The sequence below is a fragment of the Chiloscyllium punctatum genome, chromosome 6 (assembly GCF_047496795.1).
Source record: "Chiloscyllium punctatum isolate Juve2018m chromosome 6, sChiPun1.3, whole genome shotgun sequence".
NCBI lineage: Eukaryota > Metazoa > Chordata > Chondrichthyes > Orectolobiformes > Hemiscylliidae > Chiloscyllium > Chiloscyllium punctatum.
In genome coordinates, this window is record NC_092744.1 from 5,417,665 (window position 1) to 5,435,389 (window position 17,725).

A 17,725-nucleotide genomic window follows, 5' to 3' on the forward strand; every position below is an offset into this window, starting at 1 on the left:
AGAATTTGCTTCTGCCTTGGGATTTATTGTTAAATCATCTTCCAAGGGTCAGGTTATTTTCTCTGTATCAATCAATTGTCTGAACCCTTTTAAGCAATGGCCTTGGGATAGCCATTGTGCTCTTGCGTACCTCTGTTGGAAAGTTGGTTTTCATTCTTTCTAAGATCAAGACCTTATTATCTTCAAAAACAACACACTGATAATAGGATCCATTTGTCATCAGATTGGTCACCAGTTGACGTTAGTTCAGTGTGCACTATGATTTAGATATAATGGTCCATATTCCTCTAAACCTTTCCTAATCATTAACTTATCCAAATGTCTTTTAAATGTTGTGACTGTACCTGCATCCACCACTTTCTCTGGCAGTTCATTCCACACATAAGCCACCCTCTGTGTGAAAAGGGTACCCCTTGGGTCCCTTTTAAATCGTTCTCCTCTCACCTTAAAGATATGCTTTCTAGTTTTGAACTTCCTCTAACAGAGGGAAAAGACCTTCGCTATTCACCTCATTTGTACTCCTCATGATTTTATAAACCTCTACAAGGTTACCCTCAACCTCCTACTCTCCAGTGAGAAAAATCCCAGCCTATCCAGCCTCTCCTTATAACTCAGGCCCTCCATTCCCAGCAACAACCTGGTCAATCTTTTCCGAACCTTCTCTAATTTAGTGAGTTCCTTCCTGTAGCCAGACGACCAGAACCACACATAGTATCTAGAAATGGCCTGACCCACCCAGCAAACACCAAACTACACTCGTCCCATTAACCTGCACTTGGTCCATAGCATACAATGACAAGACACTCACCCAGCTCAGTGAAACCTAAACAGCAAAGTTCTCTCCGACCGCCAAGTAGAATCCTGCATCACCATGGATACCAATTTCTATCCCCTAGTTTAGGAGGAATATGGGAGTTAGAATGGAAATATGAAGGAATGCACAACTGCATCTGTAATACTTCAGAGAACCGAATGTGTGCAGTGAAAAATGCAACTCAAGTCTTTTCTAATCCCAAGCCCGGCAACACCTTCAACCCCCCCCCCCCCCCCCCCCACAAAGCAGTTTGTGTTTCTATTTTGACTGAGCAGACGGAGGGGGAGGATTTACTCCAAACAAAGCCCTGATTCCTGATGAAGGGCTTTTGCCCGAAACGTCGATTTCGAAGCTACTTGGATGCTGCCTGAACTGCTGTGCTCTTCCAGCACCACTAATCCAGAATCTGGTTTCCAGCATCTGCAGTCATTGTTTTTACCTCCTTTCTCCCAGCAGCCTGTGTGAGGGAGCCTGATGCCAGGCACTCAGGGAATGTTCTCGAGGGGGAGATAGGTCAGAAGCAGGCATCCTAGGGCCCTCTGGAGTTTATAGAGAGTGGGGGATCTGGGAATGACTGTCGCTGACCTGTTAAGTGCCTTGGTGGCACCTAATGTGGTGGGTTGTCCTGAAAAGAAATGTCACTGGGTGCACACCGACTGTTTAGCTGTCACCCACATTGAACACCAGCTCAGTGTCTGACCCTGAGCGGGGCGAGATCTCGATGACAATAATAACACCTGAAATTTTTACCTCGGCTAATTCGATACATGAGGATCACCCAGTTGTCTGGATGAAGCCAGTGAGTGTTATTTATTTGAATATTCCTGAGAGTTTGTACAGTTGAAGGCTATCACTGGCATTTGATGACTATCCCACTGCAGATACCAGGCAATGAGCCATTTCAGTTTTAATTTGATTTGATTTCAAGCATCTATAGCACTTCTGTTGATTTAATCAATATTCAGTACTGTTTTACCAGCTCACGACAGCAAATAACCCCTTAAACTGAAATGATAAACTGTCTTGTGAAAGCATACAGAGATAATGAAACAGCAAAGGAGCAATCGATCTGTTTATAATTCCAACATAATCATCAACACATGCACCTGAGCTTAGGGATAGGAAGATAGCTCAAGTAATCAGTGACTAATGGGACGGTGTAGGAGGAAGGGTTTTAGATTTTTGGATCATTGGGACAGTTTCTGGGAGAGGAATGACGTGTTGTACCTGAACAACAATGGGCCCATAATCCTTGGTCGGAATTTTGCTTGTGCTGTTAGGGACGTTTTAAACTAATTTGGCAGAGAGATGTAAAGTCAGGATCAAGTCCAATTAGATCTAGAAGGAATGCGAAGACGGTCCAGTAGGTGGAGAAGAGCTGGACAGGATAAGGTACATGGGGGGATCTGGAAAGCTACATTCTCTCTACTTTAATGAAATTCTCGTGAGAATTCTGGGTCAGCCTGTTCCTCTGAGTGAAGGGCCAAGGGCAGCAAGTCCAGAGAACACTGGGTGTCAAGGAATATTGAGTATAAAGAGTGTAGGAAGCTGCTTTAAAAACAGAAATTAGGAGGGTAAAGAGCCATTATGAAATATCTCTGGCAGATGGGATTGAAGAAAACCTCATGGCTTTTTATAAATATATTAAGAGGATCACCAGGGCCAGGATGAGAGCTATTCAAGACCAAAGAGGCAACCTGTAGGTGGAGCCAGATGGCATGGATGAATATTTCTTATCTGGATTCACTGGGGTCAAAAATACATTAGCTGTGGATTTCAGTTGGGATAGTGAGGATCTCGAACACCTTTTAGATTAATCAGGAGGAGGTATTAGATGTTTTAGCTGACATATTGGTGCATAAATCACCAGGGCCTAATACAAATATCTCAGGTTGCTGTAGGATACATGGGAGGAGATTGCTGGGTCCCTGATAGAGATATTTAATACTTCGCTGACCACAGGAAAAGTGCCAGATCATTGAATCCCTACAGTGCGGAAACAGGCCATTCAGCCCAACAAGCCCACCCAGACCCATTCCCCTACCCTATATTTACCCCTGACTAATGCACCTAGCCTACACATCCCTGAACACTACGGGCAATTTAGCATGGCCAACTCACCTAACCTGCGCATCTTTGGATTGCACCTGGAGGAAACCTGTGCAGACACAGGGAGAATGTGCAAACTCCACACAGACAGTTGCCTGAGGCTGGGATTGAACCTGAGTACCTGGCGCTGTGAGGCAGCAGTGCTAACCATTGAGCCACTGTATGAGCTTCCTTTGTTCAAGAAGGGCAGCAGACATAAGTCAGATGACTACAGTTAGCCTGACATTAGTGGTAGAGAAATTATTGGAAAAAATTCTGAAGGACAAGATTAATCAACATTTGGAAAGGCAGGGATTGATCAGGCATAGCCAGCATGGACTTGTTGGAGGAAGTTCCTGTCCAACTAATTTGAGACTTTGCAAAGGTGACTGAGTATATTGATGAGGCTAGTGCAGTTGATGTGGTTTATGTGGACTTTAGCAAGGCCTTTGATAAGGTCCCACCTGGAAGGATGGTCCAAAAGGTATGAGCCTGTGGGATCCAGACAAGGTGGCAAATTGGATTCAAAATTGTCTTACCAATCAAAGGCAAAGAGTGATGTTGGGACCCCTGCTGTTTGTTATGTACATTAACAATTTGGGTGTGAATGTAGAAGATATAATTAGTGAGTTTTCCGATAATGTGAAAATTGGTGGTGTTGGTAATGAGGAGACTCTCAGTCTACAGTCTGATATTGAGCAGCTGGTAAATTGGACAGAGCATTGACAAATGGAATTTAATCCTGATGAGTGTGAGGTGATGCATTTTGGGAGGTCTCGTAAGGGAAAGATGTACACAATGAATGGTTGGTCCCTAAGGAGTAATGAGGAATGAAGGGACCTTGGTGTATCAGCCCATAGACCCCTGAAGGTGTCAGCACAGGTTCACAGGGTGGGGAAGAAGGCATATGAGATACATGCTGTTCATTAGCCAGGGTATAGAATGTAGGAGCAGGGACATTTTGTGACAACTTTGTAAAACATCGGTTAAGCTGCAGCTGGATTACTATGTGCAGCTGCAGCTGGAGTACTATGTGCAGTTCTGGTCGCTACACTATCAGAAGGACATGATTGCACTGGAGATGGTGCAGAGAAGATTCACCAGGATATGGTCTGAGCTGGAGAGTTGCAGTGATGAAGGGAGATTGGACAGGCTGGGGGTGATTTCCTCAGAGCAGAGGAGACTGAGAGGGCACATGATTGAGATGGAGAAGATCATGAGGGGCATCGATAGGGTAGACAGGGAGGAACTTTTCCCTTTGATAGTGAGATCAATGACCAGGGACCATATGTCTAAAGTAAGAGACAAGAGGTTTAGAGGAGATGTGAGCCAAGACATTTTGACCCAGAGGGTGGTGAGAGTCTGGAACTCACTGCCTTTGAGTGAGGCAGGAAGCCTGATAACATTGAACAAGTATTTTGATATGTCACTTGTGATGTCAATGTTCACAAGGTTATGGGCCAAGTGCAGGGAAATGGGATGAGAATAATGAGGTGGTTAGTTTTACTGGTGCAGACTAAATAGACCAAAGGACCTTTCTCTAGGCTGTAGACCTTTCTATGACTGTGTGATTTGAGTCATCAAGCGTTTATTTGAAACATTACATCAGAAACATTGTAGGAAACGCTTGAGTTTGTTGTAGCCTTATATATTTGTGTGAGTGGCATTAAAATATTGTGGGTTCAACATTTTTACCACTAATACATATAGTTTTAAAAAGTATTGTCTGCTTTTTTAAGGAGGTACATACAGTTCTGTGATGCAAGGCATTACATGTGGTCTAGCTGAGGTCAGCTGCTGAGCTTGTATGCTGTCACAGTTAATGTTCTGAGGTTGTATGTAGGAACCTCAGAACATGAGCTCGTGAACTACCTCTCAACCATGGGTCTGACAGCATCTGACAGCGATCTGTGACCTAATTCCATTTATTTGAGTTGAAGTGAAATACTGTCACTCTGGAAACCTGAAACAAACACCGAGTATGCTGGAGAAACTCAGCAGGTCTGCAACACCTGTGGAGAGAGAAGCAGAGTTGATGTTTTGAATCCGGTATGATTCTGCTTCAGAAGTGGTTCAGAACCTAACTCCAAATTGAAGACGATTATCCCAGACTCGAAACATTATCTCTGTTTCTCTCTCCACAGATACTGCCAGACTTGCTGAGTTTCACCAGTGTTCTCTGTTTGTTTCCTGTACTTGCCTTTATCTCACATGTTATGGTTTACTAATGTCCATTAATCTCAGTATTAAAATACCTGAAACCAAGCTTTGGTTGACTTTACATCTTAGCAAAAGGCAAAGAGTATTCCAGGATCAAATATAAACCAAAAATCAAGACAAAACAAATCCCTTTTTAATTTGAAAACAGGCAAGTGGATATTTTCTCCATAATAAATGCTTTGCCGATGACTGTGCTAAGAACACACAGTTGTGAAACTCAAAAATGCAATGTTCTTACCTAACTGAAGATAGAATTCAATGCTTTGTTATCCAAGAAATTCATGAGAGTTACCAGTTTTGAATGAGTTGTGTTGGTTCAATTCCCAATTCAGTGGCTCCACATCAACAGTAATGTTGAAAACAAAACAAAGAACTGCGGAGATCTGAAACAACGGAAATTGCTGCAGAGACTCAGTAAGTCAGGCAACACCTTTGGACAGAAATACAGAATCATAGAATCACACAGTACATTGAGTCTGCACTGCCAGAGCTAAACTAAATCTGCACTAGTCCCACCTTCCAGTATTAAGTCCAAAGCCTTGAATGTTATGACATTTCAAATAGTCGTCCATGTACCTTTTTGAAAATGCTATAATTTTGAGTCCAATAACTCTTCATCGGAACACTCATGCTGGTGGTTCTGGGGTTTAATTGTCTCTCTGGGTGTCAGTTGCTTGGAACAGTCATAGGCATCAGACTTCCAACATTACCTGGAGGGAAGGCAGTGTTCCTCACTGTCGTTAAACTTCCAGATGGTATCAACAAGGGTCCTTTTATCAAATGGATAGATTGTGCAAAATGGAGAGCAGTGAGTTAGCAGCTGATTTTCAACTCCATCCGCATATTCTTCTGTTGACTTCAATTTTCCAATCCTCTCAGCTCCACAGTCCAGTGTTTCATTTCAAATTCTCAAAAACGTACCTTTGGCAGTTGTAGAGACTACCTAAAGGATACAAGTGGGGCAGGCTCAAAGCCTAATCAATGTAGAATTAGAATTAGGTGTATTGTTGCTCATGTACTCAAATACAAAGTATAGGAGTACAGTGAAATGTGGACAATGTCATCAACAAACAGTGCCATGTTAGGTACGATATACCCAGGTCCAAACTTTAGGTACAAAAATAGAGAAATACGTCCTCATTTTCTAATCAACCTGTTCAGCGGTGTTATAACTCACCTCCTTGGGACTCAAACTATAATCTCCTGTCTCAGAGGGAGGGACACTACCACTACATCAGAAGCGCTCCCGTGACCAACTGATAGGATGACCACTTTGTCAGTGGGGTCCTATAAAATGACTCACAATCCAACTTCATTTGGAGCATCCGAGGAGCAGGAAAATCAATGTTTTGGGCAAAAGCCCTTCCTAATGAAGGGTTTTTGTCTGAAACATCAATTTTCCTGCTCCTCGGATGCTGCCTGACCTGCTGTGCTTTCCCAGCACCACTCTAATCTTGGCTGCTGTAGATGCCTATACAACATGCCATTGAAATGACATTGGATCCAGCAATACACGGGGTTAGACAGGGGCTGCCCTGGCAGTAAGTCAGTATGATTGGTACATGCTTTCTGCCCCACTAACCTACCCTCACATCAACTCATTCCCACTGAAACCTAAAAAGGAACTGCAGTAACGTGGGGACTATTAATGGAAATCTGTTTGGCCTCGATAAAGTTGCTTGTATCTGCAGTTCTTATCTGTATAGTCTTAGCCAAAATAGGTACAGAGAACAGAATGGATGGATGGATCAAAAATTAGGTCATGACTTACTTTTTGCCACTGATGATTTAATAATTCCTTGATGCTGTGTAATGATCCAATTAGGAATTGCTCCCATTTCAAAAGACATCTGAATACCCCATTTTAACCAGTACAAGTACACAGGAAGATTTCACCTTCCTTTAATAAAAAAACAAACCTTATTGCCCCGCGGCCCGGCTGACACATGGTGGAAGGTGGTAGCGACTACACGGGGGTGGGGGGAGCATTGCTTCGCCCAGACAGGCCAAACCACACTCCCCCTCCCCCCCCCCATTTCCCGCCACCTCAGTGTGAAGGAAAGGGACGGCTTTGCCGTATGGTCATTTCAGGAAGGGCCTTCTGGGAAAATACAGAGGAGAGAGACCCTTAAGAGACCCTCAAATGGCCCCCACCCTGAAGAGCAGAATCCTCCTCTTTCTACCCTGACCCTATTAAAAAGAGACATACAATTTGGCCCTAGTGTTCCTTCACATTTTACAGCCCTTGCTCCCCCACTCCCAGACCATCCTGGGAATGTTAGTAACATTCCATACGTGGTTATTGAAGCCTCAAGAATCAGTGTATAGTGCTGACATTAGAGCTCCTGCTGAGGTCCCTCTATTTACACATCAAACATTAGAGAAAAAGAGATTGAGGAGGGGACCTGATTGAGGTCTACAAAATCATGAAGGGTATAGACAGGGTGGATAGAGATAAGCTGTTTCCCAGGGTGAGGGATTCAATAACGAGAGATCACATGTTCAAGGTGAGAGGTGAAAAGATTAAGGGGGATACACACAGAAAGTTCTTCGCACAGAGGGTGGTAGGTGCCAGGAACGCGTTGCCAGCAGAGGTGGTAGAGGCAGGCACGGTAGATTAATTTAAGATGCGTCCAGACAGATGCAAGAGTAGGTGGGGAGCAGAGGGATCCAGATGCTGAGGAATTGGGGGATAGGTTTAGACAGTGGATTTGGATCGGCTCAGGCTTGAAGGGCCGAAAGGCCTGTTCCTGGGCTGTAAATTTTCTTTGTTCTTTCTTAGTAATACAAGATTGCTTTATATTCTGAGGAACACCATATTGAGATTTATTCCATGTTACAAGTTCATCAGATCAGAATTAGCTAACCAAAGACTGGCTGGCTCGGATATTAGGAACATGTTTAGTTTTATAGAAATCCTAATGATATAATTTTGACTTAGTTATTTTTAAAGTGGTTGGTAATTATTCTGCTGATGATTAATTTGAATCTAAAATCTGAAATAAGCTAATGCCTTAAGTCACAGATGGTCCAGTTAATTGTAATTCATTAACATTTAAACAAGATGTATTAAAATTGTTATCAAGGAAAGTATTTTGTTTCTAATGATTCTTTTCTCTTTGCATTCTTTCCTCAAGCCATTGTGAATGATTTAGCTGCTAAAGCAATGCCAACTCTGAGGGTGAACATGACAGTCAAAGCTAGTATCTGCATTGAAGAAAAGAATGGCCTCCAGTGTTCAGGAAGGGGACAGTGCATCACCAAACCTTCAGCGGTGAGATTAATGCTCTCTTCTGCATTCCTGACATGCTATATTTGGAATGTTTCAGTCCCACCAGTGTGGAGTCTAGTTGGATCACGGCCAAACCGAAATTTTAAACACGAGTACCAATAGATTCGAGAACAACTTCTTCCCCGTTGTTATGAAGGTCGTGAACCCCAAAAAGTAAAATGCTGTGTCTCACTGGCTTATCCTAGTGCTCAGAGACAGTGCGAATTCAAGGGGTAAAGGTCCCCTATTGAAATGGTTCTCTGTGTATATACTATGCCTGTCCATCTCAGGCAGAGAACAGAGACCACAGCAGGGGTCAGGCTGCCCCTGAACCACCAAACCCTCCTGGAGCCATATGTGTGCATTTCGCTCCCAGCCCGGAGTGAAGATACTCGCTTTTTGAACAGGACTGTCAGCCCTGATTAGACATCCTGTTAACTACTCCCATTTCCATTCATATACCTCCATGCCAGTTAACAAGAGTATGTGAAGACTAACCACACTACTGATACTAAAACCATGATTCGGAGATGCCGGTGTTGGACTGGGGTGTACAAAATTAAAAATCACACAACACCAGGTTATAGTCCAACAGGTTTAATTGGAAGCACTAGCTTTCAGAGCGTCGCTCCTTCATCAGGTGGTTGTCTCCGAAAGCTAGTGCTTCCAATTAAACCTGTTGGACTATAACCTGGTGTTGTGTGAGTTTTAACTTGATACTAAAACCTGTCATCTACCCCTTTATCAATTTGTGAGATTGAGAACAGTACAGTCACAAGTTTCTGTGAAAGGTTTAATCTTATCACAGGAAGGCAGTGATCTCCAGCTATTGTGAGAGTGAAACACACATACTGTTAACAAGATTTGTATTCCACTCTGTGATACCAGAATCCTTTGTATCACTAATACTCAAACAAGATATAAGAAATGCTATTTACTTGTAACATTCAGAGATTCATTGGGCAGTGCCTCCACAAGAAGGCTGCAGACTCCTTTGGTGGCACTCAGGATCTCTCCTATGGGTTTCAGAAATAAAGTGTCTGGGATCAGAAGCTGGTCTCATCCACAATTTACTTCAACAGCTGTTATTAGTCTTGTGAATGGACCTCACCAATTTCAACTGAAAACAACAAATGCTGGAGATCACAGTGGGTCAGGCAGCATCCATGGAGAGAGAGCAAGCTGATGTTTTCGAGTTGAGATGACTCATCACTTTAGCTCTGGTGAAGAGTCATTTAGATGCAAAATGTAAGCTTGTTGTCTCTCCATGGATGCTGCCTGACCCGCTGTGATCTCCAGCATTTGTTGTTTTTAGATTGCAGCATTTAGAGTAATTTACTCCTCTCAGATTTTAAATCTAAAGTGGATCTCACTCTCTGTGCACCTTCTCTGCAACAGTAACATTGCATCCTCGCTCTGTTCTATCACCCTTAAGTACTTTGTACGGTATGATCTGCCTGTGCAGCACAAAAACAAGACTTTTCACTGTACCTAGGTACATGTGACAATAATAAATCAAATCAAATCAAAGTATTATAGGGGCTGGATACTTGTATCGTCTTTGCTCATTCTGCATTAACTCACCTTCTCACTGTTCCACATTCAATCTTTCGGCCCCTGTCCTTTTAAACCACGTCCTTTTCCCAGTGGGAAGGACAATAAGCATGTGAACCAGAGGCTGAACCAAGCACTGAGGTTTCTGGAAAACCTCAGCAGGTGTGGCATCATCTGTGGAGAGAAATCAGAGTTAACTTGTCGGGTCCAGCGACCTTTGCTCAGAAATTACTAAGTTTGCAGATGATACCAAAATTGGAGGTGCAGTGGACAGCAAAGAGGGTTACCTCAGATTACAACAGGATCTTGACCATATGGGCCAATGGGCTGAGAAGTGGCAGATGGAGTTTGATTCAGATAAATGCGAGGTGCTGCATTTTGGGAAAGCAAATCTTAGCAGGACTTATACACTTAATGGTAAGGTCCTAGATAGTGTTGCAGAACAAAGAGACCTTGGAGTGCAGGTTCATAGCTCCTCGAAAGTGGAGTCGCAGGTAGATAGGATAGTGAAGAAGGCATTTGGTATGCTTTCCTTTATTGGTCAGAGTATTGAGTACAGGAGTTGGGAGGTCATGTTGAGGCTGAACAGGACATTGGTTAGGCCACTGTTGGAATATTGCGTGCAATTCAGGTCTCCTTCCTATCGGAAAGATGTTGTGAAACTTGAAAGTGTTCAGAAAAGATCTACAGGCATGTTGCAAGGGTTGGAGGATCTGAGCTACAGGGAGAGGCTGAACAGGCTAGGTCTGTTTTCCCTGGAGTATCGGAGGCTGAGGGGTGACCTTATAGAGGTTTACAAAATCATGAGGGGCATGGATAGGGTAAATAGACAAAATCTTTTCCCTGGGGTGGGGGAGTCCAGAACTAGAGGGCATAGGTTTAGGGTGAGAGGGGAATGATATAAAAGAGACCTTTTTCACACTGAGGGTGGTACGTGTATGGAATGAGCTGCCAGAGGAAGTGGTGGAGGCTGGTACAACTGCAACATTTAAGAGGCATTTGGATGGGCATGGAGGGATATGGGCCAGGTGCTGGCAGGTGGGATATCTGGTCGGCATGGACAGGTTGGACTGAAGGGTCTGTTTCCATGCTGTACATCTCTATGACTCGATGAACTGAAGGAAGGCCATCAGTCCCTGAAGCCCACTCTGCCATTCAATAGGGTCCTGACTGACCTGTTAATGTTTCGAATTCCTCATCTACTCCTGATAAGCTCAGATTTCCCTGCCTAACAAAAATCTACACCTTCAAAATATTCAATGCTCCTGAGGCAGAGGGATTTACAATCATACAACCTGGAGTGAGAAAAACAATCCTCCTCAATAATTCTCCTCGCACTTGCAATACTAATTAGTTAGCTCATCTTTTAATTTGGATCTTTTAGACTTTCCAATTCTTTTGTCAATCTTTCTTATTATAGAACATTCCAGCGCAGTACCGGCCCTTCGGCCCTCGATGTTGCACTGACCTGTGGAACCAATCTGAAGTCCATCTATCCTACACTATTCTATTCTCATCAATATGTTTATCCAGTGACTATTTAAGTGCCCTTAAACTTGGCAAGTCTACTATTGTTGCAGTACACTTACATCTTCACATTCTCTCAATCATGCTTTCATCCTCAATAATTCCATGTGTTTACAATCCATCTTATTTTCTTTACACATAATCTTAATCACATGTCTCTCTGTTCTCCAATCATGTCAAATGAGGAGAGATTGTGTACGTTGGCTCTGCGTTCCTTGGAATGTAAAAGAATGAGAGGGCACCTTATCGAATTATACGCGATTCTTAGGGGCTGTAGGGTTTAATGTGTTTCCCCTTGTGGGAGAGTCTGAAACCACAGGATAGAATTTCAGAATGGGGGTGCGGGGGATTGGAGGGGGGAGTGTCTGGGGGTGGGGAGGAGCACCATTTAAGACAGAGACAAGGAGGAATTTCTTCTCTCGGACAGGAGTGAGTTTGTGGTGGTCTTTACCACAGAGAACTGTCAAGCCAGGGTCATTAAGTAAGTTCAAGGCTGAGATTTATAGTTAGGAAAGGATTCAAGGTTTATTGGGAAAAGGTAGGAAAGTGAAGTAAGGATTGTCAGGTAAACCATGATCTCAATGAATGGTGGAGCAGACTGGATGGGCTGAATGGCCTATACCTTATGGCCTTGTGGTTATTTTGATGTGTTTCACTGCTGTATTTAGAAGAATTCAGTTGCAGCTGTTATAGTGACACTGCATTAATGGCAAATCCTTCTCACAATGCAACTAGACCCCAACCATCCTCAGGTCACTTGAAGTATATTTGAGAACCATTGAAATAAAAATGGTACTTTTTAAAATGTCGGAGGTGCAGTATTGATTGAATTAATGCACGTAATTCAATGTAATATTCGGCACGAGGTTATATGTGGGTCCTGACAGACTGAGATGGTGCAGTGAGGAAACACAGGTATTGAGTGAAGGTGTTTTTCGCTGTGCCTGTAAACCACCCTGTCACTGAGAGATTGGATCCAGAGGAATTAACATCTTGTTGATCTGACCTAAGCTTGATGGACCAAACTAAACTCAACTGAAAGCTCTCACAATTGGTCTTCGTTGTCAGTGATGTTGTGCATTCACTTACTCGATAGTTTTCCTGAAAAATAGGTTTTTCTTCTCTCTCTCATTAGGATAGATGAAGAAATACCAAATTCCAAAGGGAACAATAATTTATACCATATCTAGAATGAGGTGCTGATTGTTTGGCAAAGGAACTCCCATTTAAGACCATAAGACCACATGAAATTGGAATAGACGTAGGCCATTCAGCCCCTCGAGCCTGCTCCATCATTCGTAAGATCATGGATGATCCGATATTCCCCATAACACTACTGGTCAAGAATCTACTTAGCTCAGCCTTCAATACACACAAGGCCCCACAGCAAGTGTCATAGGGTCAGAGAGACGTATAGCATGGAAACAGACCTTTCAGTCCAAACCACCCATACCAACCAGATATTCTAGATTAATCTAGTCCCATTTGCCAGCATTTGTCCCATATTGCCCTAAACCCTTCCTATTCATATATCCATCTAGATGCCTTTTAAATGCTGTAATTGGACCAGCCTCCATCACATCCTCTGGCAGCTCATTCCATACATGAACCACCCTCTATATGAAAATGTTGCCCCTTAAGTCCTTTTCAAATCTTTCCCTCTCAATCTAAACCTATGCCCTCTAGTTCTGAACTCCCCCACCCCAGGGAAAAGACCTTGTCTATTTGCCCTATCCATGCCCCTCATGATTTTATAAACCTCTATAAGGTCATCCCTCAGTCTCCGACGCTCCAGGGGAAACAGCCCCAGCCTGTTCAGCCTCTCCCGAGAGCTCAAACCCTCCGATCCTGGCAACATCCTTGTAAATCTTTTCTGAACCCTTTCAAGTTTCACACCAACTTTCCTACAACCGAATATATAACTGTCTGTGGCAAGGAGTTCAAAGGATTCACAATCCTCAGAGAGAAGCCATTCCTCCTCCTCTCACTCTGACATTGCCCCGCCTTTATTCTGAGACTGTGCTGTCTGGTCCTCAAGCCTTCATCAGGAATGCCCGAAAAGTCGATTCTCCTGCTCCTCGGATGCTGCCTGACCTGCTGTACTTTTCCAGCAACACACACATGACTCCAGCTTCTGCAGTCCTCACTTTTGCCCAATGTCTCTGACTCTACCACCACCGCTGGCAGTGCATTCCAAGCACCCACCACTCTCTGTGTAAAGAACGTACCTCTGACGTTTCCCCCCCAAACCTTCCTTGTGAAAGCTTATGACTTCAAATAAACCTGTTACAGTACAACCTGGTGACACCTGACTTCTGACATCATCAAATAGACAGAGAGAGAGAGTGATGTGTGAATTGATGTCATTTGCGCCATCCTTTTGCCAGTGAACATTTGTTGCTGTGTCAATCTATTACTGTAGCAGCCAAAATTTAAAATATTCAGAACTCCTGAGCGACAGAATGTTCTAGAAGCTAAGAGAAACATGCTGCACTCAGTTTGATGTGTGGGTGCTACTATTTATAACATATTGCTTAGAGAACGGTGGAGCCAGGTTTTTACAGCAGATCGCTGAGATAAATAGAATGCAGTTCAGGAGAAGTTACAACTCAGAATTTTTGACTCAGCGGTTTTGGTCTCAGAGTTGGTGCTGCAGGATGTAGGGCGAGTGAAGTTCAGGTGTTTGGTGAAAAAGCTGGGCTCCTCAGGGAGTGTTCAGGCAGGCGAGAACTGTCCCACTATCACAACGGGTGGGTTACTGCTGCAGGGGAGTGCTGTGGTAGCTGCTGTGTTTCTTGCACCAATGAGATCTCAGGGAAAAAGACACAATGGCAGATACACCGAGCGATGTCCTGATGCCTTTCTGATGATAATGCCTCACATTCCCCTCTCCTGCTGCATACAATCCTCACAGGGCTCCAACAGGGATTAATCTGTTTGACAATATTTTGCTGCAAAGTTACAACGTTCACCTCGAATCTGAGGTTGCGTGTCTCACACAGTGTTAGTGTTCTGCAATGAGTCTTTATCTCTCCTTTACAATAACAGCGTTAATACAGGGAGGTGCTGGCGTGCCGTGGTATTATCACTCAAGTGTTAATGCAAAGACCCAGCTAATGCTCAGCCTTGAATCCTGCCTTGGCATTTGGTGGAATTTGAAGTCAAAATTTTTTTAAAAATCCAGAATTAAGCATTTAATGATGGCCATGAATTGATTGCCAGGGACAAAACCCACTAATGTGATATAGGGTGGCTCAGTGGTTAGCACTGCTGCCTCACAGCGCAGGGCCCCTGGTTTGATTCCAGCCTCAGGCGACTGTCTGTGTGGAGTGTGCACGTTCTCCCCGTGTCTGTGTGGGTTCCCTCAGGTGCTCCAGTTTCCTCCCACACTCCAAAAATGTGCAGGTTAGGGTGGATTGGCCATGGGATATTGCCCATAGTGTGCAGGTTTATAGGGTAGGGGGCTGGATCTGGTTGGGATGATCAGTGAGGCCTTAATGAGCTGCAGTGCCTGCTCCCACACTGTAGGGATTCGAACCATTGTGTCCTTTCGGGAAAGAGATTGCCATCCTTACCAGATCAGGCCTACATCTGACTGCAGGCCCATGACAACAGGGTTGACTCTTAACTGCCCTTTGGGCAATTAGCGATAGGCAATGAATGCTGGTCTGGGCTGCCAGACCCACATGCAAAAGAAAACATTTCGTTAGTCATTTTGTATTGATAGGCAATATTGATCAATAGTCCCTTCATCATGTATAGCTGTGTCTAACATTGAAAGACCTGTTCCCGTACCTTGAGAATGTAACTTTTAAATGTTTTGCAATTTACATATGAAAGAACTGAAACCAACATGTTCATTCTAAAAGGTGAGAGACCTTAACAAACAATCCAGGTCTTTTACAATATATAATTTCAGTGACATTTCACTGCAAACGTTTGCTATAAATTCTATGAATCACGATCTTATACTCCACAACCACCTGGTGAAGGAACAGTGCTCCGAAAGCTAGTGTTTCCAATTAAACCTGTTGGACTATAACCTGGTATTGTGTTAATTTTAACTTTGTACACCTCAGTCCAACACTGGCATCTCCAAATCTGTAACCTTAAAGCTTTTTGAGGGAGTCAAGTTCTCCAGAGGAACCTGCTTTAACCTGTAACCACATCCCATTTTATTGTCTATTGAAGTGTCCCTTCTCAGTCACTCCTTCCCTTACACCACTGGCTATGTTTCAGGGCCAGTGAACAACACAGATCTTACAAAAAGGTTTAGGGTGAGAGGGGAAAGATATAAAAGAGACCTAAGGGGCAACTTTTTCACACAGAGGGTGGTAGGTGTATAGAATGAGCTGCCAGAGGATGTGGTGGAGGCTGGTACAATTGCAACATTTAAAAGGCATCTGGATGGCTATATGAATAGGAAGGGTTTGGCGGGATATGGGCCGGGTGCTGGCAGGTGGGACTAGATTGTGTTGGGATATCTAGTCGGCATGGACAGGTTGGACTGAAGGGTCTGTTTCCATGCTGTACATCTCGATGACTCTATGACTGGCTTTTTCTGGATCCTGTTCCAATTTGGGATTCTAATGTGAGACTCACAGTGAGTGGGAATAATCTTTGCCATTCTTTTATTCCCCATTGCTAGTTACTCCTATTCTTTCTGTAACTCATTAACCTTCAAGACAAAGGATTTCCTGCCATACATCCTGCAATAATAAGTGTCTGAACCAAAATGAGTTTTCACAAGTGAATTCTCAACAGAACCGAAGCTGCAATAAATGGAAAAGCTCTGTTGAGCTGGTGTTGAAAAGAAAAATGAAATTTGGATGATGTGGATGATAGTTTAGAGTTGAGGTTTGAGGTTTAAGGCTGGTTCTAACAGAAGCAATGGTGTTTTATTACTGCTGTGTGTCTGGTTTTGCAAAGGAACACTATCAACGGTGACTGAAAACTCCTTTCAGATAATCCATCCTGCTCATTCTAGGCTAAAACTTCGTTGTAGTCTTTTCCACACAGGAGAATTCCAGCTGAGAGGATTTTCGATAATGTGGAAAGATCTATTACTTTTTGTATTTAATCTATGCAACCTTCAATGCCGCATTGGTCTGAACTTTTAAAGTCTACATCACCAGTATTGATTCCATCAGCTGTAAAAATGGTGAAATAACATTTTGATTCAGCACTTACCATTACAGACTGGAAAATAATTAGCACTGAGTGAACCTGCTTTATTTCAGCCCGCAGTTAGATTACTTACAGTGTGGAAACAGGCACTTCGGCCCAACAACCCACAACCCCCCATACCCCTAACACTACGGGCAATTTAGCATGGCCAATTCACCTAACCTGCACATCTTTGGACTGTGGGAGGAAACCGGAGCACCCCCACTCAGACACAGGGAGAATGTGCAAACTCCACACAGAGAGTCACCTGAGGCAGGAATTGAACCCAGATCTCTGGTGCTGTGAGGCAGCAGTGCTAACCACTGTGCCACCCCTTCAGGATTATTTTATACTTTCATGAGGTATGGACGTCACTAGTTAGATAAGCATTTTTTGCCCATCCCTAATTGCCCAGAGGCCACATTGCTGTAGGTCTGGTGTCACTTGTAGGAGAAAGTGAGGACTGCAGATGCTGGAGATCAAAGTCAAAAAATGTGGCACTGGAAAAGCACAGCATCCAAAGAGCAGGAGAGTTGACGTTTCGGGCATTAGCCCTTCATTCCGCCACAGCAGGACTGAAATCTCCAGGAATTGATGCATCGCCAAGGAATTTATCATGGAAGCATTAAAAACAAATGATGTTTCTTTTTATTTAATTCAAACACTTCTGAAAATGTAGGCGTTGGGAGCTGACGAGTGTTTGCTACAGTGTCAGTTTAGGAAGATGATGTGTGATGAGGATCAATCTGTTGATATCTGGAAAAGTGGGCTGTTGTGTGAGGATACTTTAGACAGAAAACACCAAATACTGGAGATCACAGCGGGTCAGACAGTGTCCATGGAGAGAGAGAGAGAGAGAGAGAGAGAGAGCAAGCTAATGTTTTGAGTCCAGATAACTCTTCATCAGAGCTGATGTGAAGTGTGGAGGGACAGCATTTATGCTATAGTCGGGGGTGGAGATTTACAGGAAGCATGGAAACAATATCTGTTTTAGAAAACCCCAAAGCCAACCATTCAAAGCACTTTACATTTTCTTGCTGAATTTCAGCAGAGCTCCTGAGTTGCTCTCAAGTTGTTAGTTATCA

At 43.5% G+C, this 17,725-nt stretch overlaps 1 protein-coding gene across 4 annotated transcripts in view; it reads left to right on the forward strand.

Moving 5' to 3' along the window:
- dner (delta/notch-like EGF repeat containing) overlaps nucleotides 1-17,725 on the forward strand; it is a 293,020-nt gene that overhangs the window by 168,610 nt on the left and 106,685 nt on the right. For all 4 annotated transcript variants that reach the window (XR_011960841.1, XM_072571949.1, XM_072571950.1 and 1 more), the window contains one exon: nucleotides 8,260-8,396. Coding sequence is in view for 3 of the 4 variants with exons in the window: in XM_072571949.1 (XP_072428050.1) it covers nucleotides 8,260-8,396 (137 nt within the window). In the remaining variant the exon portion in view is untranslated. The remainder of the gene's footprint in view (nucleotides 1-8,259; nucleotides 8,397-17,725) is intronic.